This window comes from Clavelina lepadiformis, chromosome 7 (assembly GCF_947623445.1).
Source record: "Clavelina lepadiformis chromosome 7, kaClaLepa1.1, whole genome shotgun sequence".
Lineage (NCBI taxonomy): Eukaryota > Metazoa > Chordata > Ascidiacea > Aplousobranchia > Clavelinidae > Clavelina > Clavelina lepadiformis.
The window spans coordinates 9,361,257-9,385,148 of record NC_135246.1 but is presented as its reverse complement, the minus strand read 5'-3'; the positions used below and the strand labels follow the sequence as shown (position 1 = coordinate 9,385,148).

General features: G+C 34.9%; 2 protein-coding genes across 3 annotated transcripts in view; one reads left to right on the top strand and one right to left on the bottom strand.

Moving 5' to 3' along the window:
• The window catches only part of LOC143464550 (uncharacterized), a 146,405-nt gene that overhangs the window by 58,304 nt on the left and 64,209 nt on the right, over positions 1–23,892 (bottom strand). The gene's annotated exons all lie outside the window — the stretch shown is intronic.
• On the top strand, positions 1,904–23,244 carry LOC143464682 (1-phosphatidylinositol 3-phosphate 5-kinase-like). Of its 2 annotated transcripts, none has more exons than XM_076962609.1 (46): positions 1,904–2,160; positions 2,268–2,363; positions 3,574–3,707; positions 3,838–3,951; positions 4,027–4,231; positions 7,452–7,555; positions 7,623–7,681; positions 7,812–7,938; positions 8,237–8,406; positions 8,636–8,783; positions 8,915–9,185; positions 9,359–9,503; positions 9,585–9,682; positions 9,852–9,972; positions 10,690–10,867; positions 11,165–11,332; positions 12,190–12,342; positions 12,553–12,722; positions 12,882–13,089; positions 13,307–13,430; positions 13,540–13,747; positions 13,835–13,991; positions 14,164–14,228; positions 14,379–14,514; positions 14,695–14,809; positions 15,306–15,627; positions 15,865–16,056; positions 16,445–16,624; positions 16,708–16,820; positions 16,921–17,086; positions 17,177–17,363; positions 17,612–17,847; positions 17,967–18,081; positions 18,184–18,324; positions 18,403–18,547; positions 18,639–18,715; positions 18,890–18,959; positions 19,418–19,507; positions 19,566–19,687; positions 19,986–20,259; positions 20,509–20,675; positions 20,857–21,063; positions 21,253–21,381; positions 21,618–21,839; positions 21,932–22,052; positions 22,423–23,244. In XM_076962609.1, exons 1-46 carry the CDS (start codon positions 2,034–2,036, stop codon positions 22,620–22,622), a joined length of 7,077 nt encoding a protein of 2,358 aa, XP_076818724.1. In that variant the 5' UTR covers positions 1,904–2,033; the 3' UTR covers positions 22,623–23,244. The 2 variants fall into 2 exon arrangements, with proteins under 2 accessions (XP_076818724.1, XP_076818723.1); XM_076962608.1 differs by having other exon boundaries at positions 14,128–14,228.

The following is a 23,892-nucleotide window of genomic DNA, read 5'->3' as shown; positions in this document are numbered from 1 at the left end:
GATTTCTTTAATTCATCAATGACGTGACAAATTATATGTATAGTTCGTTTGTCTGTCATTGGTTATTTTAGGTTGAAATCTAGCAATTTCGGATTTGCAGGAAAATCAAAACCTATTCCCATGAATCCAAACATTGACCGTCTAAATGTTTTTACATTTGTATAACATGTTATTTGCAATCGCACAGTAAAAATGTGGAAATGAGAAGAGAAAAATGTTGACCCACATAGCATTTTTATTCAAACTATTATACAATAGTATAAGCTTATAGAACCTGTAGGAATTAACCATAAGTGGATAGGTTCAAACGACACCAAAATGTTGCACTTTTGACGTGGAAAAGTATAAAATGGAATCGAATCGCATTAATATTTAAATTTAAGTTACAAATATGACAACGTTTTTATTATTTGAGGCGAAATTACAGAAGTTAGTTCGGCTAGTTGGTACTGTATTACCTTTTTAAGCATGACTGGGAAGATTGCAATTAATGGGTTTGTTTAGAACCAAACAACGCTAGTTATGAGTTATGACGTTATAACTTTACCGGTCCATGACGGCCTATGAATGATTCCATGCGAGTCGACGTACTTTGAATGTATTACAGTTACAGCAGTTATTGCAACACATATTAGTTACAATCTACACACAGGTAATAATAACACGTCTATGTAATGTCTGTGATGCGGCAAATAAATGATTGGGAAAATGAAAATGGAGACTTAGTGAATTAGTGACGTAGTAATGTCAAGAGAACGGATATAAGAAAGATGTATACAAGAAAATGCAAGACGTTAATTTTCATGTAAGGAACAGACTCAGAGAAACTCTTTTTAACACCAAAATTAAATCATTTCTGATGTTGGTATAAGCACGTGATTTTCAACTCACGGAGCCCCCGGCTGAAGCCCAGTCAGCCTGCTCCTTAATTCGTCACTGCTGCCTACAGTCGCCTCTCGAATGCGGGTACCCGCGCAAGGCTCAACCTTCGTGACTACGTCCGACAAGGATTTGGAGTTTCGCAAGAAAATGATGCCGCGGACATATTTATTCATTTTTTCCGATTGCGGGTTAGTTCAGCTCAGCAGCAAGTTACAAGCAATATCTACGGGAAAGAGCAGTGTGGGAGTCAGCACAGTTTCACTCCCCCACCCCTTTCCCCAATACACAAATTCCTTTAATTTTTGTTTTACCGCAGAGTGAGAAAAGAAAAAATGTGTTATGCTTCTATGGTTTTACTAAATACAGTATGCGATATCTATACCAACAGAAATATAAAAGGGGGATACCCTGTTATACTACGTAATCTTTTTTGGAAACTAGCTCTAGTTCTCCACAGTCCAAGATAACAGAAATAGAGTTACTAGAGAGACGTTGTTCACAACAGTGCAAAACACTGTGGAAAAGTTGCGATACTCGGGACTTGAGGGTTCTAAGTAACCAAGTAATTTTTTTCGACTCCAATCAAGTCAGTTCAATGCCCTTAACTTGAAAACTTTTCTGCGGTCGCGCTATGTAACCGATGTGATTATGCTTACATTAAATTTATTAGACGTATACTATGAATATATGTTTTCATGACTGTCTTCAAACTAGTCTGGTTGATTGGCTACGTTTTACAAAAAGATGTAACTTAAAAAAAAGATTTGTTTTTGTAACGTTTCCCTGGTTCTTAATTGCAATATTGCATATATCACATTCGATAAACATGCCGACCTTTCGTCTGATTATTGTATAAAATTACAACCCTTTTTCAACATTTTTGTGCCTGGAAAATGTAGCAGATAGCAGAAAGATAAGTTCCGTGCTTCAAGTCTCATTGGTTTTTGAATTTTTTGAGCACTATATTGACATAGATAAAAACGACATACCATCTTCAAATTTGTTACTTAGCAATGTAAATTTGAATTAGGCAGGTGATTTATGAAGAAAAATGTTTTAACCCAGCCATAACACATAAAGCTACTGTGGTCACTGTTTTTCATTAAAACACAAAAGTTAGGTTATACCGGTAGTGAAAGAAGGCATATGATATGCCAGTAGAAGAAATCAATACAAGAAATGATTCATTGACATTCTTTAAACCTCTCAAAGAAGACAATGCGCTTCGAAGATCCAGTGTTCTTCAGTCTATGATAGGATTTTTTAGTTCAAAAAAAGGTCTTGTATGAAAATAAAAAAACTTTATATATATGCTGTGTTGCTTGAGTATGTGTAAATAAAATTTCAAACCAAAGTCTTCATTACCTTATTACACCCATTTTTAGATGGACAAGGTGGCCACAAGACAGAAAGTTTGCAACGAAGTAAATCGTCATCAAATATTCCATCTACAGATAATATTGTTGCTGCAAAGAATATTGGTTAGCAAATTTCTAACTAAGTCGAAATCGGTTAATCGCATAGTCAATTTGCCAAGCTTTTTTATGCGATTAACCGATGTATGCGTTTCCTACATTTTCTCCGCTATTCTCTTTTAAACACCGGCGCACGCATTCTTGCTCCTCCGCCAATTTTTGGAATGACACAATGCATTATGACGCAACAAGTGAGCTTCCTTCTTTTCGATTTGACACAAAAAAAACACGAAATACGTAGGCTACAGTACAGTACAGGTATTCTATGTTTCTGCAGTGGTTTGCGCTTTGCGACGTAACAATCCTTAAATAAAAATTAGTCTTGTTGTTCTATTGTAATGTAACGATCCGTAACAATCCTTAAATGAAACGTAGTTTTGTGGATCATAATCACTGTAGAGAAGGCCTTTTTTCGTGAAGTTTTACTTTATTGTTCAAATCATTTACGTGCTACTGTCTCTATAGCCTTCAGCCTTGTGGTGAATTTAATCACAGCTGTCTTTAATTCACAACTGCTGTCTTCAGTGTCTTGTCGTGTATTTAATCGCTGCGGGTTATGAGAGATCTTGCGATGATTTTTGTTTATTGGTGAGGATAATCTCCAGCAACTTAACACTTCATCAAAGGAAATATGCGGTTAAGTGATACAAGTCTACAAATCAATCAAGAATTCCTATTCGATTAACCGATTTATACGATTAACCCTTATGCGATTAACCGTTGAATTTTCTTCACAAGTGAATGGGAATGGTTTGGGATTATGCAATGCTATGCTATAAAGCAAATTATGCCTTTAACCGATATGCGATTAACCGATTTCGACTGTATGTGATGTTTTTTGCCACTTATTCCTACGTTTAAAATTAATTCCACCATAGGTCTAAACTTAGCAATTATAGCACTTCAAAATTATAGCTAGAATCCCAGCCTACTGAGTCAAAAATTTTTGATATTAATAGGAGAAACAGTTCTTTCTTTAATCTGTATGAATCAATGTTCAAACAGCTTAATTTGTCTTAGTTAAGAAAAGTCGTACAATGAAAGAGCAGCTTCTGTTATTGAATGTATGTCTAGTGTTAAACATGGTACTGGCTTTTTACCAGTATTATAATTTGACAATTGTGTGTTGATGAATCCCATAGTATTTGTCTGCCCACTTTTCACTAAAATACCCATAATATTAAAGCCTTTGATACTAATCTGTAACATCATTTAGTCAAGGTAGCAGAAGGACCAGTCACAACCACTCAACATGTTAACAAGGAACCTTCTCATTCCCACTCTTCTTCCTCACTAAAAAATATGCTTGCATCACGACCATCGTCATTAAACATGGCTGCAACATATAAGGTGAATTGAATTGAATATTTTCGGTAGTAATCTTGCATCCAGGATTTTTATTAAACATTTTTCAAAACGTTACTTCAAAAATAGTCTGTGGGTAATATTATTTTCATAAATGCTTGATGCTAATTTCTAGGGTAGAGAAAAGGAAACAGTACAAGGAAGTGAAGTTGAAGTTCGATTGCGTCATTTTTCAACCATGTTTAGAGACATTCCACGTATAATAACTGGAAACAACCAAAATGACAAGGTGAAACTTCTGTGGTCTTCATATGCGATTGCTAAAAAGTCAGAATATCACTTAGACTAGATATGTTATTCTAAGGAATCGGGTGAATCATACCAAGAGCAATCACTTGAACCAGATTTGCGACAATACTGGATGCCTGATGAACAATGTCACGTTTGCTATGAATGTGGTGGTCGCTTTACCACATTTCGAAGGCGTCACCATTGTCGTATATGTGGACATATATTTTGCAGCAGATGCTGCAATGAGCTCTTGCCAGGACGTATAATAGGATATGCAGGTTTCTTTATGAGCACATTGAATATTTATTCCACATTAATTGTATTATTGTATATGGCCAAAGAGTTAAACATTAAGGATGGTGATCAAAAACCCAACTCCCATGAGTTTAGACTAGTCTCAATTGTTACTCTATTAAGTCAGCACCAGCAGCCAAGCTTGAGATTTTATCAAAAAAAAAACTCAGTGCCACCTCTAGCTGAGTTGCGTTTTGCCTAGCTCATGCATTTGACACACGCTCACACAATGGGTTTGGTGATAGACTTTGCAACAAAGCATGTAACTTTTGACATCACATCAAAACCGTCACAGACAAACTGGATTAAGAAACACAATGTAGCATTGTATATTGCATGTTATTGTCGTCACAAAGCAATAATAATGTAAAATCAATTGTTAAAAAGTTTATTGCGTGCTTAAATACATGTGAATATAATGAATCACAGTGATGTGTAGTTTAGAACAGTAAGCTTGGAGAGTGAGAGATGCTTCTAGACTACTCGTATGGTACCATATGTTTTGCTTACAAAGGAAAATATTCTACAGTCTTGTAGCAACAAATCTCTTCTGAAACGATCTAAGTTGATTTTGCAATTCACATTGTCTAATCAATTTTTTTTCGTGCCCAATGAAAATGCATGCTCAGGTCATCAAAATTGATGCCTTGGAATTTCTGGTGATTATGAGCGATTATCACTGGTCAACACACATTTTGGTGCCAAGAAAGTTTCAACGGTTTTAGGGTATTTTTATGTCGCTGAATCCAAAAATGGCATTAGTTTTTCCGAATTGGCTCTAGTTTTTGAGATATTCCATGTTTTTGTTTCAAAAAGTGCTAAAAATACGCAAATTTTGACATAGGTAAAATTATCTTTATACTACAACTTCGATGAGTCTACATCTGTCTTTTCAATCATGTGCATACAGTATTCATCTATTTCTGATGCGATATTGTTAAAGACGCAATCGTTAACACAGAGAGCCTTCTTTACGCGAATCATGTTTCATGAGAAAATCAAGCAAAAATTATAAAACTTAGGCGATGTTAGCAGTAAACAACAGATTTTTGTAACGCAAAAACAGGCGACGTCAAAGCACAAACACTACTTTTAGTAACGCTCAAAGTACATTTAGTAAGCTGTCAAAGCACGCTAATCAATCATATATCGGTACTGTAATACAAAAAAATTAGTCGATGCTTGTAAATTTTCTTTTGTACGACTTTCTGGAATGTGATGCAGCCAAGCAGTCACGTTGGAGACTCCAACAGTAGTCGGCCATCATATGGGCATCCCACCTGCCCTGATACCTCTCTTCCATGACCTTAATGTCCTGGTGGAACCTTTCTCCCTGCTCTTCACTTAGATCACCAAGGTTTGCAGGAAAACGATCTAAGTGGCTGAAGAGATAGTGAACCTTGATACTCATCTTCACACCCAAATCTTTCAACTTGGAAAGCACATCTTCCACCAATTCTTGGTAATTTTCAGCTTTTCGGTTACCAAGAAAGTTCTGTGTGACTAAAACAAACGATTGCCAAGCAGCAGACTCTGTGTCTGTCATGGACTGCACAAAACACACATCCTTTATGAGTTTGCGGATCTGAGGGCCATCAAAAATGCCTGCTTTAAGCTTTTCGATGGTCAAAGCAGGAAATGTTCTGCAAATATAGTTGAAGCAATCCCCAGTTGCAGGCAAGGCTTTCACAAATTGCTTCATCAAACCAAGTTTTATGTGCAGCGGTGGAATGATGATCTTCTCTCTAGCAACTAAAGGTTCATTTATGATGTTACCTTCACCTACTCTCATGGAATCTCTAAGTGGCCACCCTTTCTTCACCCAGTGATCAGTGCGCGCTCGGCTATCCCACAAGCAGATAAAACATGGGTATTTTGTATATCCGCTTTGCTGGCCAAGCAAAAAATTTACCATCTTCAAGTCTACACAGATTTACCATTGGTGAGAGTCATAATCCAGTTTCTGTAATACCGTTTTAATGTTGTTGACTCTTCTTTTAGTTTTGTTGAGTGGCCAATTGGGAGAGATGCATATCTGTTACCATTATGTAGCAATACACATTTCAAACTCCTTTTCGAACTGTCTATGAATAAGCGCCACTCTTGAGGTCTATATTGTGGCACTCCCATTTTCAGCAGAAGCCCTTCGATGTTTTTGCAGTAAACAAGGTCATCTTGTTGGCTAAAATACGGAAGTAATTCTTTCTCTCTTGTACGGTAGAATGTTATTGAAGCTCCGGTTCCAAGGCAGTTTTTGTCTTTGAGTCAGGATGCCAAAATTTCTGCTGCTTCTTTGGATAAGTTGAGATCCCTGATAAGATCGCTCAGCTCCTCCTGCTTGAATGGCTCTGGAATGAATGGACTGCTTTCGAACACACTTCCACTGCTCTCACTTGCAGAGCATATATATACTGAACGAAAATGTGACAGGTTGTCAATTCAGTCACAGGAAAATGCATCCTCCCAGTGACAAGGCCTAAGCATATTGTCAAACTTCCACTAATGAACTCAATTCTCACTTGAATTACAAAAAACCTCCACGTTTTCCAAACTTACTTATGTGAGCAATAGCTTGAACTTGACTCGTGGTATTCCTTTCTCTGGCTACAGAACTATTAAATTCTGATTACAACATCTTTAGTCTACAACAATATAGCTATAAAATGAGATATTGATATGATGTGATAACTGAAGGGAGTACTCTACACTGTACATGTGGTGAACAATACAAAGAAACTGTAGCTTATCAGAATGATGCCGAAAATGGAGTGTTTTCAATGCCTTGTTTCTGAAGTAATGGGATACTACAATAACAAATAGACATAGTGGAGTATCTGGTCCAAAATAAGTAATGCATACTGCCTAAGAGACATTTCCAATATGCATTTTACTGATGCTTGTGTTCACAATTGGCAGATACTAAAGTTAACGATTTTTCTCTCGTCAAAAATAAAAAACATCGATATCTCAAAAACTAGAGCTAATTCAAAGAAACGAATGTTATTTTCGGACTCAGCAGCCCAAAATTACCCAGAAACCATCAAAATATCTTTGGCACTCAAAAAAAATGTTTTTTTTGTTGGCCAGTGTTATCATCACTCAAAGCTGGTTGAAGTTTTGACTGAGGCCTGATTGGCGATTTGCAGTTTGAATTATTGACCTCCAGAATAAAACTAGACTTAAACAACTTTGATTTTACAACAGGTATGGTGAGGTCTTGCAAATACTGTTGCAGTCTTGTTGCTTCTTACACAAGAAACCCAAGAAGTTCTACCTTGCCCCTCTCTGAAGCTGATGCTTCATCTGAAGTAAGACGTAGCTAGGTCTCAGATCCATAACTTACTCTTTGTGATGTTATACTTGCTGCTTTAACAGGTTAATTATGCCACAAATGCAGCAGGTGGTTCTATGCCTTTGGATCAAGTAAACTCAAGGTGATTAGCTGTTAACTGAACTCACACACAGCATGCTAATCAGTGCTCTGTTTATTAAGTATCTTGTGCTTTTACTGCGTTTTTGATATTAAAACCAATTTTAAGAATTGCTTTGCAATTGTGTTTTCAGTGTGATGAAGTCGCAAGTCCGTATTAGCCGTTCCAAGTCGTTGGTTTCAATGAAGGGTTCCCCAGTTGATGAGCAGCCATCAATGCTGTCAGTTACTTCTCCGGTTCCCTATGATGTTGGAAATTGGGTGAGTGTTGTTCCTTTGTGACTGGTAGAGAGTTCAAGTTTATTCAGTGTAAAAAGCTTGTAGCATATGTATTATCATTTTGGGCATTCTGCTTCATAGAAAATAATTCTATACTTTGAAAGAGCCTAAAAATCCTTTAATGCTGTAGTTATGTACAAACACATATGAATTAACTTGCTAATATACGGCACTGCATGCTAGACTTGTAAACACATTTTTTAACACAATCTTTTTGGTTTGACTTAGTATGATCTTGGGTTACGTGCAAAAGTCTGATTCTGAAAGGTTGAATATTTAGATTTCGGCATACGATATGTTTGATGCTACTCCTGGTGTTGTGAATAATCTTGAAAATGCATATGAAAATGATCCTAAATTGCTTGCAAAAGACTCAATTCAACTGGGAGAGCTTTGGAACAAAATAACAGATGAAAAAGATGGTGCAGAGTTTAGAGACCACAGATTTAGGTTAATGTTAAAATTTTGGCCTAGTCATCCATCTGTGAATGTTATTTTCATGCATTTAAAAAGTAGTATGTTTGTAGTGAAAAATAGACTATTGACTGTGATTGTGAAATCTGTTTTATATATACAGTAATGGCATGTTATGCCAACTGCATTTTGTTTTTCTTGTTTCTAAAACATTTACCTTAGGCCAAGATTTTTTGTGATTCCATTTATCGAACATTGTCACCAGGTTGCGCAAGTTTCCGCAAAGTATCATTGCCACTGAGCTTGTGGACTGGCTGATCAGCCATAACATGGCAGCAGGAAGGGACCAGGCTTGTGCTATTGGACAGGCATTATTGGACGCTGAGTGGATTAAACCTGTGATTGATGATCGGGTGTGTTTTTAAATACATTCTGAAAAATAACTTTCAATATATTTGTAATTTTTTAACTTTTTGAACTATTGCTGTTTGACAGGATATTCGGTTAAAGGTTCAGTGCAGTATTAGCCTTGAATATTTTGCAGGACTTGGTCTTTCAAGATGAATATTGTCTTTACCAACATGGTTCGGCAGCTTCCACCAATTTGCTGCAAAAACCATACTTTGAAGTTTCTGGAGACACAGTTAAATTTAATAGGCCACAAAAAAACAAGTCATCTCGACGTACAAAGCTGTTGTTTTCCGATGTCTCCCTTGACAACGAGCCTAATTGGGTTAGGGAAATTACCATTGAGGAGGAAGATAGTTTGCCATCAATTGATGATGAAATTGCCTTCTGGCCGCTGGAGAAAAATGGTTTGACATTATGTTTTTAAAATATTACAGTATTTATTTATTTACATTTTGTAGTCAGCATAGTTGCAAATTATTGTTTAATTGTTAAATAATTTCATAAATATTGCTGCAACTAGTTGTGTTTTAGTTTCAATCTATTACATTTATCTGTATTATTTTTATTGACCTATCAGATAAATCCAACTTCAGACCTATATCAAATGCTGGAACAAACTTTTTTAATGAAGAAGCCTGTTCATCTCCCCAGTCTGTTATGTCGTTATCAAGCTTTGTTGAAATTGATAATGAACACTTCACAATAAAATATAACAAGTCCAGGTACAACTTATAATTGTTTCTTTTGTAAGTTTATAATTTTGTCTGGAAACTTTTTAACCATCTTAACATTTATTTTTTTAGTTCAAGAGATGTGGAAGAATTAAGAAAATCTTCCAGTTTGCATCAGCCTCGATTAACTGATGATTCTGTTACAGATATAAGTGCAGACTACATTAGAGGTGCATATACTTTAGAACAAAGTAGTTGAAATATGTAGAGTGTAGAGCTTCCTTATGGACGTTTTCATTATGCAGTCAACAAAATTTTTTGGAATTAAAAAAACATTGTTTATAAACTTCATATTTAAATGTAAGAGTAAATATAAATGTACATCATATTTTTTTACAGCTTATCTTATCTGGAATGACACATATCTAAGAAACTCACTTTCTACATCCTACCTGGGCTGGAGGGAAAGTGATTTATATTCATCGTCATTGTCTTCTCAAACTAAACATAACTTTACAAGGTATCTATCTATTGCTGTTCCTTTTAAACTCTTTTTTAATCAGTTTCATGTTAAGTGACGTGGTATAACTTACTTTTTCACCTATCTTCTGTGATGTATGAGGTGTTATATTAAGTGTTGATATTAAAGCAGGCCTATTTTGTTATTAGTGCAATGTTGTACTTAGCTGATTTGGTTTGCGCAGTAGAAGTTACTTAAGTTGCCACATATCGATTGGTCCTGGTTGACATCCTTTTGTTTTCTGTTTTATCAAATTTGACTAAATTATCTTCAGCACCAACCATTTTTGCTAATTATGAGCGAAAAAAATCATCTACGTTATTTTGATCTCTAAAAATTTTGCGAGCTTGATTACATTGCAAACTTTGAATCTGCTACTATGATTTTGCTACAGCTATTTTGCCAGTTGTCTACGAAATTTGTTGATATAACATAGTCCCATGGTTCACCACAATGTGCGTTAATAGGCCGATTACTTTGTTACTTTACTGATTTTACATATTGGAAAAGTAAAAAGCAAAACAATCGAAGATCCAAATTTCTTTAATGTGCATCTTGAGAATTTAAATAAACACTACATGTTAATTCTTTTCAATAACCACTTTTTCTATTTTCCTTGAGGTGGCGACTTAGAGAAATTCAACTGTATTATAGAAAATTTGTGCAAGTACAATTTTCAGAAAGAGCCAAGTGTTTCAATTTTAAATAAAATTTCAGATTGCAGAAGCACTACTTTTCATATTCAATTCGATTTCTTCGACAACTCTTGCAAGCAGAACAACTAGATATGGCATGGGCTGACATAGTGGTTCCTTTGGCGAAAAGAATCTGTGAAACTGTTGTACCTAATTGTGACATTAACATGGATATATGTCATTATGTTCATATCAAAAAGGTTGGAACTACTTAAGTTATTATATATATAAAATTTTGAAAAAAGTTTAATCAGTTATTTTCTGAATTCTTTTAATTAAGAATTGGTGTTATATTAAGAATCTCTGGTAAAGATTAAATTTGGTAATTATTTTAAGTTATTCATAGAATAAACCCGAAAACTGGGAATTTTGTTATTTGCGGACTTATATGTTTACGTATGCAAGTAAAATGATTGCTAGTTACTTTGTTTTTGTGTTTTTCTCCAAACAACCAACAGTTCTCAACACTTTGCTTCTATGTTGTTGTTACTTACTAGTTGCTTGATGGACCAAGGCAAGAGTCACGTTTAGTCAGTGGGGTTGTGTTTTCCAACAATGTTATTGATGGTCAAATGAAAACTCATATTGAAAACCCCGTAATTATGCTGCTGGCAACCCCACTGGAATACCAGCGAGTTCAATACAAGCTTGCATCAATTGATCCTGTAAGACAATTTGTTCTTATTTCTGTTGCTTTCGATTCACACTAGATGTAAAGATATATATAATACTGTTCTGTGGTTATGCAGTGTGACTGTCAGAATGATTAAACAAGTGTGTCAAGGATGTCATTGTTGTTAATTTAAACCAGGTATTTTCAGCCTGTGTTGCTTGCACCACCAGTGACCATTGCAGGTGATTCGGAATGTGAGTTCCGAAGTCGAGCTAAGACTTTCATTTTCAGTTTTATACTAAATTTTACATTGCAAATATTTTTTCAGTTTATATTTTCAATTTAAAAAGTACCTATCTGGTATTTTAAATGTCACTACGACCAAACGCTGATAGATAATTGGTATTGCAAATGAGAAATCCAAGCTGTTTGATTTATCAAGTCATAACGTGGATTATGACTTTTTCATTTATGGAACTAATCTTTGCCATCGTAATGACTCTAATGAGCAGTATCAATTTAAAATTTCACCATAAACAAGTTATACATGCAAATAAATTTCAAATATTTGACTCACTAGTAAGTTTTACGCTTGTGTGAAAAAAATTGGCACTTGCCACTGTCAGTGTTTCAAAGGCGTTTTTGGAGACAATACTGGTCTCTTAAATTTCTCCAACAATCTCTCAAAATTTGTACTTCTACAACTGCAGCAGAAAATTAATAGTTAATTTTTAAAAGTCGCTGTCTTCTAGAAATTTTTTGCGGTGTCTTAAACTTTTTCAGCAATTGCCAAAGTCAAACCTAATAAAAAAAACCTGCTTGGGACAACACCTTAACACCATGGAACCTCAAAATGGTGTTCAAGTACTTTAAATTTGTAAATCACTGATCTGTATAAATTTCTTTTAGATTGTTCGACAAGAACCAGACTTTTTCAAGCATCTTGTATCTCGCATTGCTGCACGACAGCCAGACTTAGTTATATCTCAGTGCAGTGTATCACATGAAGCTCGTCGACTCTTGCACAAAGCTGGAATCACTCTGGTGATCAATGTCAAACCTGTATGTGAAGTAACACAAGCTTTTATAAGAAATTCAGTATTAGATGACAATTAAGATAATCTTTGGCATGTCTAAAACATCTTGTATTTTTCTTAAATTTTAAGTGCATAATTGAATTACATTTTTTGTATGTTTTGCATTGTTATTGCTTCTATTCACTGTCCATTTTTCCATTCAGATTAGCAGTTATGCATTGACTTTATTTTGCAGGCGGTCATGGAGAGAATATCCAGATGCACGTCAGCAGATATCGCTTGTTCCATTGATCAGCTGCAAAATGTCCGCTTAGGTTGCTGTGGCAGATTTCGGATCCATCATCATTATAATGGAAAAAGAAAGTTTCACTGTGGTGATGGAATTTTATGGCAGAAAGCACAGGAGTAAGTTTTTTGACAATTTTACCAACTATCATACTTTTTCTATCATACTGTATTATTATATCTAACAACACTCAATTTTTGTGATGATTTCAATTTATTAATATTCACTTGATTAATAAGTTGAGGATGAGTGAATGATAAGCTAGTTAATTTTTATAGATATGGTGAAGATAAGACTAAGTCATACAAGAGCTTAATATACTTGGACGGTTGTAACTTGTCCCATGGTTGCACTCTATTGTTGAGAGGTTTTCCAGATTACAAAGTACAAAAAGATATTGCTGACAGTTTAATGAGAGAATGTTTAACACGAGTGAAGATGGTCCTGTTATTCTTAATCAGGATCATGTATCATAGCAATCTTGAGGTAAGCTTGACTTGCATATATTTGACTTATTTTTTGTGAATATTTTATTACAAGTGTAGACTTGTTTACAGTTCACTTAACCACCCTCATGGTTGTAATTTTGCTGTGTTGTACAGGTACAAATTCAATATATTAGAGTACAGTTACTTTGTAATAATACGGCCCATTTCTTGGCAATCATTACTATACATTTCTAAAATCCATGGCCTTTTTTCAGATGTCTTATTTAATGGACCAGCAAGACCTGGCAAACACTTTAGCTTCCATCAGTTCCAATGAAGCTATGGACTCACAAGCTACACCGTCAAAAGCTCCACTGAAGAAATCAAATGAAAGACTTGGTATAATATAAAACTTATCTTTGCTTTTCACAATTAGGTTATTTATTGCACAATAGGTGAAGTTTCACTGCATAATTCTGATTTGTAATTGAAATGTTAATAATTTCAGAATATCCCAATGATAGCAGCAATAGTTTACAAGAAGATGGAAGGGTATTACAGTATGAACAAGTTTCAGAAATTACACCGACAGACATTTTGGACAAAGATCTTTCTAAAACATTTGCCAGAAGTCACAGTGTACCTCCTGGGACTTCTACCAGCATTCGGTCACACTCTCAAGCTTTCAAAAAATACTTTTTCCAAACATTGCTTAGGTGCTGTTTTTAATTTCATGCTGGAACAGATTTCTCTGACCACAACAAAACGTTGGATTGGCAAACGACTCTTTTTTTCATTTGCAGTATTACTCCTCTTACTGCACCAACATTGCCATATTTGTTGACTGAGGAAGGAGGCTCATCACCTTTGCTCGCTTATCTTTCAAGTCCTCTGTACTGGTCGAACCTATTTTGGGAAGGATTTGATCATGGTGTGGTTTCTGGTAGCTGGTCGGAACAGGTCTTTCATATGAGAATATTTTCTAGACACATGTTAATCAAACACAGTATCTCAATAGTTCCTATTTGGCTAAGATACCTCACCCAAGATGCAAAAAATTTTAAGGCTGTTTAACAATTTATGCTCTATTGATTAGTATCAAGCATTGTTCGTCATGTTGCATGTTTTCCAGTCGTGTCATCCTTCTGCAACTGACTACACTGTGGACGAGAGGGAGATTTCTTCAATTAGAAGCAGGTAGAGCAAAACCGAGGTTGTTGAATAACGACTATCAAGTGATGCACCATCATGTTAAGATTCATGCTTGTTTTTTAATTTTTAATAAATAAACATTAAACTTATCAAGGTCCATCCTTGTTATTTAATTGTTACTTAAATTAATTCAAGGTCAGTTACATCAGAAACTTTTGCACTCTCACCTCATTCATCGAAGAACACTCAGCACAACCGTTTATGTGAGAGTGGTGTGCTTAACTTGCCACATACTCACAGTGAGACTTCATCATTCCAAACATTGGAAAAGGTGTTTGTTATTAGCTTGACAATAAAGTTGTAAATTATTGGTTGGATAAAATAAATTATTTACTAGTATTACAGCAACTTTTATGCCTGTAGCGAATTGTCAGATTAAAGACTGTAAAACTGGTCGGCCTTTTGTTTTTTATCCGTAAGTTTGTTACTGACTGTGTTATTGCTTACACAGCTAAAGGTAAATGCATCTGATCAAAACATAAAAGTTGGAGTACAGAGACAAGAAACCTCGTACCATTTGCCTTCAACTGGATATCGTCGTTTGATGTCTCAGGCATCTGTCAAAAGTGAGTCCAAACTAAAGTCAATGATTACTGCACTAATTGTAATGGAAGAACTGAGAGCTAAGGTATCCGGTTTGAAAAACTTTTGGTGTGACTATTGATAGAAATAGGATATCTTTTGAGAGCTTTGAAGCAATGGGTAAACCCAGAAGACATACTACTGAAGCACAGCAATAACCTTATTAAATTAACGAAGTGGCTATTTCACCGTATGTAGGTCACGCAGCCTGTCATTAAAGATAGGTGGTTAGGTTAGGAGAATGGGTATGCAAAAGCTGATTTTAGCTTTGTAAGGTTTTATTGGAATTCTGATTAGTAGGTAGATTTAGGTGAGGTTCAAGTTACTATGTTATAACACTTAAGCTAGGTTAACGAGAAATTGCGAAATATAGCTTCGGATGCACAACTTTTTCCGTTGAAATAGTGACAGCCCTAAATTGATGTCTTTTGTATTACTCTGTGTGTAAATGGCTTCAATATGACAACTTGTATACTGCAGGCATTGTTATAATGGATGACTTTCTTTCATCTGGTGAAAAGACAACCATGTGTGAAATACTTGGCCATAGCAATGAAGAGGATGGAGTGAAATTACAACAACAAAGTAATCACCTCCTTTCGAGCACATCTGAAGATGCTAGATCTAATCCAAAGTTAGGTGATGTCAGGAAACGTCGGTATGAAGCACCTCAGTTGAATTCTCTTGATGAAACAGACAGAGAGAGTACATACTGGAAAACGGAAAAGCATGACTTTATTACTGCTGCATTTACAAAACCTGCATATTCAAAAGATGTTAAAGATTTATTAGCGGATTATAGGTAAAAATTTTGTTTTATCAAGTGATGTTGTGGTTTTGTAATTTTATGTTTCTGCGATTGGAAAAGGATGACGTGGGAATGCATGGAGAAGCAACATTTTTGCCGCTTATTTCTCAAAATAGGAGTTGAGAATAAAAATTTTGACACCACTGTATGCAAGATACCTTACACATATGCAATAAAATGAATTTTTTACAAAGATTCCTGACTCAAAAGATTAAAATATTGTATTTGTAGAGCGTCTGGATCGTCATTGTTACGACTGAAATCTGGTCCAAGCTGGACGAAGACTCTCACTGAAACATCTCCATGGCAATCATTATGTTATGAAAAAGGTTCGTTAGTGGAGGAAGAAGAAGAAGAAGCTGACTTTCCAGTTGATTGTCTCACTCCACATCATCATCAGCATATCTTTGTACTCTTCACCAGGTTTTTTTGTTTAAAGTTTTTAGTTCACCTTAAACCAGTTCAATAAAGAAAAGGCTGAAAAGGAAAATTCATTTACAGTGTGAACAAAAGAGTAAAAACGATATAAAACATATTTACTAGCGGACATGTAGATTAATACTACAACCCTTGTTAAAGCATCGGTGTGTAAATTTGTTTTTAATCATTTTGGATTTTTTGTTTGCTTTGTATGTAGCTGTAACATCCAACACTTTGCTCCTGATGGAAAATTATTTTACTGTTTGAAAAGCTTTTTTATAAGTTGAATGGCCAGGCTAGGTTAGGTAAATTTAGTTAACTGATTGCCTTTAAAATGGTTTGAATTGTATCATTGTTTTTGTTTTAATAATGTAACATTACTTTCTTACAGTTACAGTTTGCAATCACCAAATTCTCCTTATCCTTGTGTAATGCCATGGGCTGTGAATATCGATTACTACAGAGGAAATGATATCACCCTTGGTGGTTTTCTTGATCGGTATTGCTTTCGTCCAAATTATCATTGTCCAAGTTCCTCATGCAAGCGTCCTATGGTTGATCACGTCAGAAGGTTTAAAACTAGCTTTTACATGCAACTTGCACTCGCACACATAATGTTAATTATTGTTTTTAATTGTGATGTGTTAATTATAGTTTTGTCCATGGCTCCACCTGCATAAACATTATTTTGAAAGAATTGTCTAAGCCGGTTGAAACCCCCAACGTATTGTCTTGGTGTTGGAATCCAGTCACAAAAACTTCAACAGGTGATTCTGTTTATGAACAAAGCGGAAGTATGGTTTCCATAATATACCAAGCAATTTCACATATTTACAGTTAATCAGTTACCAAAAAATATTTTTGTAGATATTCAGATTTTATCTGATGATGCATCATCAATGTCATTTGCCAAATTTCTGGAGCTTCGATTGCAAGCCAACAACATCTGTGGAGTTGAACCAACAAGTGACTCCAACTCTGAAGATGTTCTTGTTTTGCCACCATTCACTTCTTTTCAGTATTTTTTATTCAGGTGTATTTTTATGTAATTGTAGAAGTATCAGTGAAAATTAATATTTGCAAACTTCAAGACTTTGTTTAACATTTGATTTCTTTTTTGCAGGGATATAGTGGCATCGTTCAAATGTTATCAGATCTGTGTTTATGATATCACAATGCCTCCATTTTCTATAACATTTGATGAAGTAGTAGACTGGAGAAAAACATCTTCAATTAACAATGGGATTGCCAACACACAGTTCTCTTCTGAATATAAAGAGTGTGTGGACACAATGAATAAATTGTCAAAGGTATGATTGCTTGCTATCCTTTGTAGCAGTTTGAAAATATCTATCAATCATCCATTTGGAAATGTCTTATTATAAGGACCATTGTAACGCACCTAAATCAATACAGATGTCATGGAAAACATATTGATGGTTCATCTAGCATTGTGCAACGATTTTAATAAAGCTTGTTGCTTTCCTTTGTCATTGAATCTTCTTACTTAAGTAGATTTTTGCATTAACAAGCCAATTTTTGCATTGATCTCACTCAGATTGGTTACGAAGCATTAGACTCTATATATGACATGATTGTTGCTGCAAGATCGAGTAATCCTCTTGAAAGTTCATCTGGTTCTGAGCAAACCGACATGGCAGTGGATACCGCTAAGTTTTGCAATTTGCGTGAATGCCACTTTGAAAAGCTTTTGTCACTTTACCATGATGAAAGATGTCAGCTTCGAGATGCAGTAGACAACATTCATCTCAAACTGCAGTCAATCAGAAAAGAGTAAATATTGCTTGATATTGATCGTATTTGTTAGAGACTTTCACTTGTGTGTTGATATTATCGATGTTTATTTTATGTTTGTGCAACTTTATGTTTATATTTAAACCTTAATTTTACAGGCAACTTGCACATGATGAAAAAGGTGCTGCCACAGATTCTTCAGTTGTTGTTGACAGTAATGCTCAGTCAGCTACAACTTTCATCAACAAATCTGATATCAACCCAATTTTGCCGGTGACGCATTTGAGATAAATTATGCTATATTATGTAATAGTAAAAATTAAACAATGAATATTACAGAAAAAACGTTTCTGACAATGTTATTTTTTCATTTAGGATATGAACGCTTCAAATGGATTTGTTACTTTTGATGAAGAGTCGAGATCTGAAATTTCACTTTTACTTCTAAAGCTCACCTGCCTTGTTTGTCAGTTGGTGCATGAATGGAACAACCGCATTAACAATGTAACCGATCAGGTAAATGGGTGAGCTCTGACCAGTACTCGTATGCACAGAGTTAAGTTTATTTCATTAAAAGTACTTGGCATGTTTAAGGACAAAAACTATCGGAAAGGTAGCAAGGTGGCTGGAATGCCTTACTTCACTGAAGCAACTTCCATACTGTCCACTGTTTCGACGTCAAATGAACCAGAAACAAAGGTTTTAGTAAATTTTCAGGCACAGCAAGAAGGATTGTTAGGTAATGCTTGAACAAAACATGCTTACCTTTCTGTAAGAACATCATAGATGTTGATGTTTGATTTATTATAATGCATTCATTTTATGAGCAGAGCCTGATTTAAAAGGAGTTGGTGATGAAGTAGTTGCACTCAGACAAGCTGAAGATGAAAATGAGGATGCTTTACCTGTAATTATACTTTTTTCTCAAACAACTTTCATGCTATAGCACAATACACAGGGTCCTATGGAGTATGTGGTGTTTTGCGAACAGCCTCTAGTTTGAAGCATTTTAGAAAAGTAAATAAGTTTTAAGTATTCTAGTAATTTTTAGATGTTAATAATTATGTCAATATCTTGCTAGGATCTTTTTGCATCAGATATTGTGCAAAGCGTGACTGGACCAAGGGATGCATTTCTCAAGGAAAAAGCGAGTAAGAAATTTTACCAATCAATTATAACATATTTTACTAATTATCACTAAGAATTATGTAATATGCTTACTTATATGTATATGTCCTTGTAAATAATGTTTGTAAACTTTAGTAGTTATATTAGAAGTTTGATGAGTCAAAAAAGTATATCTTGCTATTCTGTCAATTCTGAAGTAATGCCTAAAAACATTAACAGGCTTGGCATTTTCAATGCTCGCTTCTGTTCAGTGGTCATGGTGGAGTTTTAATTTGGTTACAAAAAGCTAAACTAGAAAGTGTATCCATCAAAAATTTCACCCGAACAAGCTCAGCAACTAGTGCTTGAGTAGTGAGAAATCATCACTGAGTTTAAGTTGTGTAAAAGCACTCCTGAGTTTGAGTATAAAGAATCTGAAACCAACTAATAAAATAACTACAAATGGAAATTACGTGCTTCATGTTATTTTGTTATGTATTAGATACACCAACTGCCTCATTGCAACGTAGTTCAGAACGACTGACAAATGTTGGTGCAAGCACAAAGCGTTTTTCCCGAACCACATCTTCTAGTAAGTGGTAAAATAAACTCTAACTGTGCCGGGCAGCTTGAAGTATTTATTTTTTCAGTGCGCGTGAGATCATTTTTTGTAAATCACTTGATGTCCAGTTCAAACTATATGCAAGTGCCTTCACCGTTTCCACCTGATGAACATTATCTCTTAGCAGACTGTGTTAGTTCACAAATTGTGGTGAGTATATAAACTTTTTTTTAGCAATGATCAATTTTCTTTGTTGATCATTTTTAATCTGAAGTCAAAACGTGTACCACAATTGTTTGTGCATATAATAACTTGGGTATACAATTACTATTGGAACATATAGGTTGTTTGCCTCTGTATGCAGAAACATGTGCTGCTTGCTGGAAATACTGTTCAGTAACTATAATAACGTCATTTTTCAACCCGGGTCTGTTTGAGCGTCTATTGGAATTTAATCGCCTAGTTAATAACTGTTTAAAATTGATTTGACTCTTATTTATTGCTACAGGTTCGTGATGCTGAACCAAGCTCCATAATAGCTTACACACTGTGCACCAAAGATTACCAGCATTACTTGGAATTAGATACACAGACAGCATCCTTTGAGGATAATGTTGACAAAAGCAGTAAAACAGCCAAGAAGCAACTGACAGCCCCATCCAGTGCCCAGTTGAAAAACGTTTCAACAGAACTGATCAAAGAAAACCAGGTTTTTGGGAAAGACGAACTGGATGGATCTTTTAAGATCGGATTTCTTGGAAGCAGAAATTCAAAACAACTAGGTCAGTTAAAATTTTGTTTTCACTATTTACTCACTGAGAAAGAATGGTTATACAGTAGAATTAGAATGCAATTAGAGAACACAATCTTCAAACTTTCATCCAGAATCACTTACAGATTTTTAATTGAACTGCTCACAACCAAATGACTAAACCAACGCTCATACAAATACACAATCTCTTTGGTAATTTCGCAATTACTGCTTTAAGTCAAGTAATTTTACAAAATCTGCCTGACCATGATTTTGGTAGACTCAAAGTCAACATCTACATCTCCAAGACATTCTCATGTGAATGATTCCTCCCAGACCAGTCTTCTGCCACCATCACCACACATCGAAGTGCAATTTGGTGACACAAGTACGAAGTTTTACTGCAAAGTTTATTTTGCAGCTGAGTTCAAAGCACTTCGTGAACAGGTATAGTCCTGAAGTAATACAAATAACTAACTTTTAAAGGTTTATTGCATCTGAAGGTTTAATAAATATGGCTTGTCTCGAAATAAACAAACTTTATTAAAATATTTGCAACCAAGATCAAATAAAGTGAAAATACGACCTATTACAATCACCGGGTTTTTAACTAATCGTTTCATTTCAGATACTGGGTGGATCAGAGCAAGCCTATATTCGGTCTCTATCACGTTGCAAGAGATGGGTGGCAAGAGGAGGTAAATCTGGGTCTGCTTTTCACAAAACACTTGACAACAGGTTTATATTGAAGCAAATGTCACGATTTGAAGTGCAGTCATTTTTGGAATTGGCCCGAAGTTACTTAACATATGTTTCTGATGCAATGAAAAATAAGGTACCTTACTAAAAAATTTTGTATGATATTGTATAATTAACTGTTACGAGGTTAAATAATTTAAAGCATTAAAAAGTGGAAAAAGCATTTTCTTTAAGTTTTATTATTATAAAATTCAATGCAATTTGCATGAGTGTTGGACTATTGCTATAAGCTTTCAAAGTTTAATATTTTTATGTTATATTTTAGTCACCAACAACCCTGTCCAAGATTCTTGGAGTTTATCGCGTGTCTTTTCACAATTCGAGCACAAATCGTACCTTCAAGCAGGATGTTCTTGTGATGGAGAATTTATTTTACAAGAGAAATATCACGCAGGTAATGGGTTTTAGTTTAACGGATTTTTGTATTTAACTGTCTTTGGATTGCTATGTATGAAGTTGATTTTGATTATGGTCTTTGTATGAATAAAAGCAAAGCTGTAAATATAAACTACTACAGCTTAACAAAATACTGTAGTTTTTGGTTAACTTTGCTAAGTTATCCCGGTCTTACAACATTTACAGCTAATGTTCTTTTTTTGCAATCAGACGTCATGTGTTTTGTCGTCCCAGGTTTTTGATCTCAAAGGCTCAGTGCGAAATCGTCATGTGAAAACTGATGCTGATAACTCAACTTCATTTACAACGTCTCCAAATGTTACTGCATCGTCCGAAACTCTTCATTCAGCTGCAAAAGACCAGTCTTTGCTAGGTCAAAATGATCTAGTTTTACTCGATGAAAACTTGCTGAGTATTATGCGTGATCATCCATTATATGTGCACGAGCACACCAAGGTATATTGTGGCATTGCTACTGTACACAGTATTGCTCTTTAGACACTTGTTTCACTGTAGCTCGCTTTCTAATCTTAAACTTTTTATTGAAGATTCTTATTCAAAAAGCCCTTTCTGATGACGCACACTTTTTGTCCAGTCATCTTGTTATTGATTATTCGCTGCTAGTTGGAATTGACAGTGATAAAAAAGAACTTGTGGTTGGAATAATTGGTAAAAAAATTCATTTTTAGCAGGAAGCATATAAAATAGCCCACAATGGAAAATCATGTAATAAATTTTGTAACATGGTATGCGTAGTACAAAAGCAGACACTGTTCATAAAACCCCACGTAGTTATATTAATTTGATAATAAAAATAACAAACTTAGTCATATTGTTATACTAAGCTGGCATAGCTACAATTTACATACTAGTAAGCTTTAGGAGGTAGTTTTTTTCAGACACGAAGTAAAGTAGATTGTTGATTGCAGAAATAACTTCCACTAAATTTTATTGGTAAACGCTTTCTTTATCTAGTATTAGATCAATAATAATACATGTTTCATTATCGCTCATATGACAACTTCTTTGTGTTTTTTAGATTACATGAGAACCTTCACTTGGGATAAAAAGCTGGAGATGGTTGTTAAGTCATATGGTATGATTGGCCGGCAAGGTACACGTTCCATGCCAACTGTGGTGTCACCTGATCTTTATCGTACGAGATTTTGTGAAGCCATGGAACGTTATTTCCAAGTTGTTCCAGATCGTTGGTTCCAGATGCATGCTTATCATGTTTAAAGATGTTGAAGTTATGATTTATCTTAATATGTTTGTCTTTTCACCTCATTTATTGTTACTTCATACCATACTAGTTTCAAAATTATTGCTGCAATGTTATGTCTACCACAGTGCAATTTATAGGGAATTTGGCCTGCTATTAAGTTAATTGTTAGTTATTTATTGTATGCGTTATTGGTGCAATAATCGTTGTCGTCTTATATGATGCTTGTGATATATATATACAATGTTAAATGTGTATGTTTTCCCAATTTACCAGTTATAACCTTAAAATTGAGTATGATGACCAATGATTAATTAAAAATATAATCTTACCTCAGAACTAGAAGTTAATTCATTCTTACTGGTCCTTCAATAAATTTAATTGTTCCCACAACACCAGAGATTTCAATGTCTATTCTCAAAAACTCATTTATGTCCAACATAAACAATAATAGCAATACCAGGCAATGCCAACATGGTTAGCTATTCATAATCTCCGCAGCAGCACGTGATATTTGTAACCAATAGTGTTGATCTTTTGTCATCTTCTTCCACTCCTTTACATCATTTGCATCATGCTATCAGGGCTTACATTGCTTTCCTGGGTGAATGCCAGCAATAAAGTGAGTTCCTTCCAGCAGCAATAGAGCATATGCAACGATAGAAATGCAAAAAAGGAAAATGCTAGGTACTTGAAGTGGTAGGGTTTTGTTTGCACTTCAAGTAATTATGCTTACATAAAAATTTGGTTCCTGGGGCAATTCATTTTTTTAACTTCAGTTATGGTTAGAGGCATCTTGAGTTATCATTGTTTCAGTTTGTTCCACATTTACCCACTATAACCAGTGGTGGTCAAAGTAAGCACATAAGTTAGTTAAGTAGAAATCTTGTTACTCCTGAAAAAAATCTACACTACAAGTAGAAATATTGCTGTTATAAACTACTCAAGTAAGAAGTAGTTATCGATAGTTATCTACTGTAAAATATGAGGTTATGAAAGCACAAATTACCAAGAGCTTGCTTAAAGCAGTTCAACTGCAGTGAAATACATACGTTTTATGAAGCTAAATGGTTTCATACTTCCAGACACACTTTTGTTATTCGTCAGAGCATTGTTATGTAAAAATCAGGTTGTAGATTGTATAAAAACGTTTTGTGCAGATGTGATAGCAAAGGAAAATTACTACAAATTATCTTCGCACTAAAACACTGACTACTTCCCACTTCAACATTTGGTAATCTACTCGAGTAGACTACTTCAATACTGACCACTACTGACTACAATCCT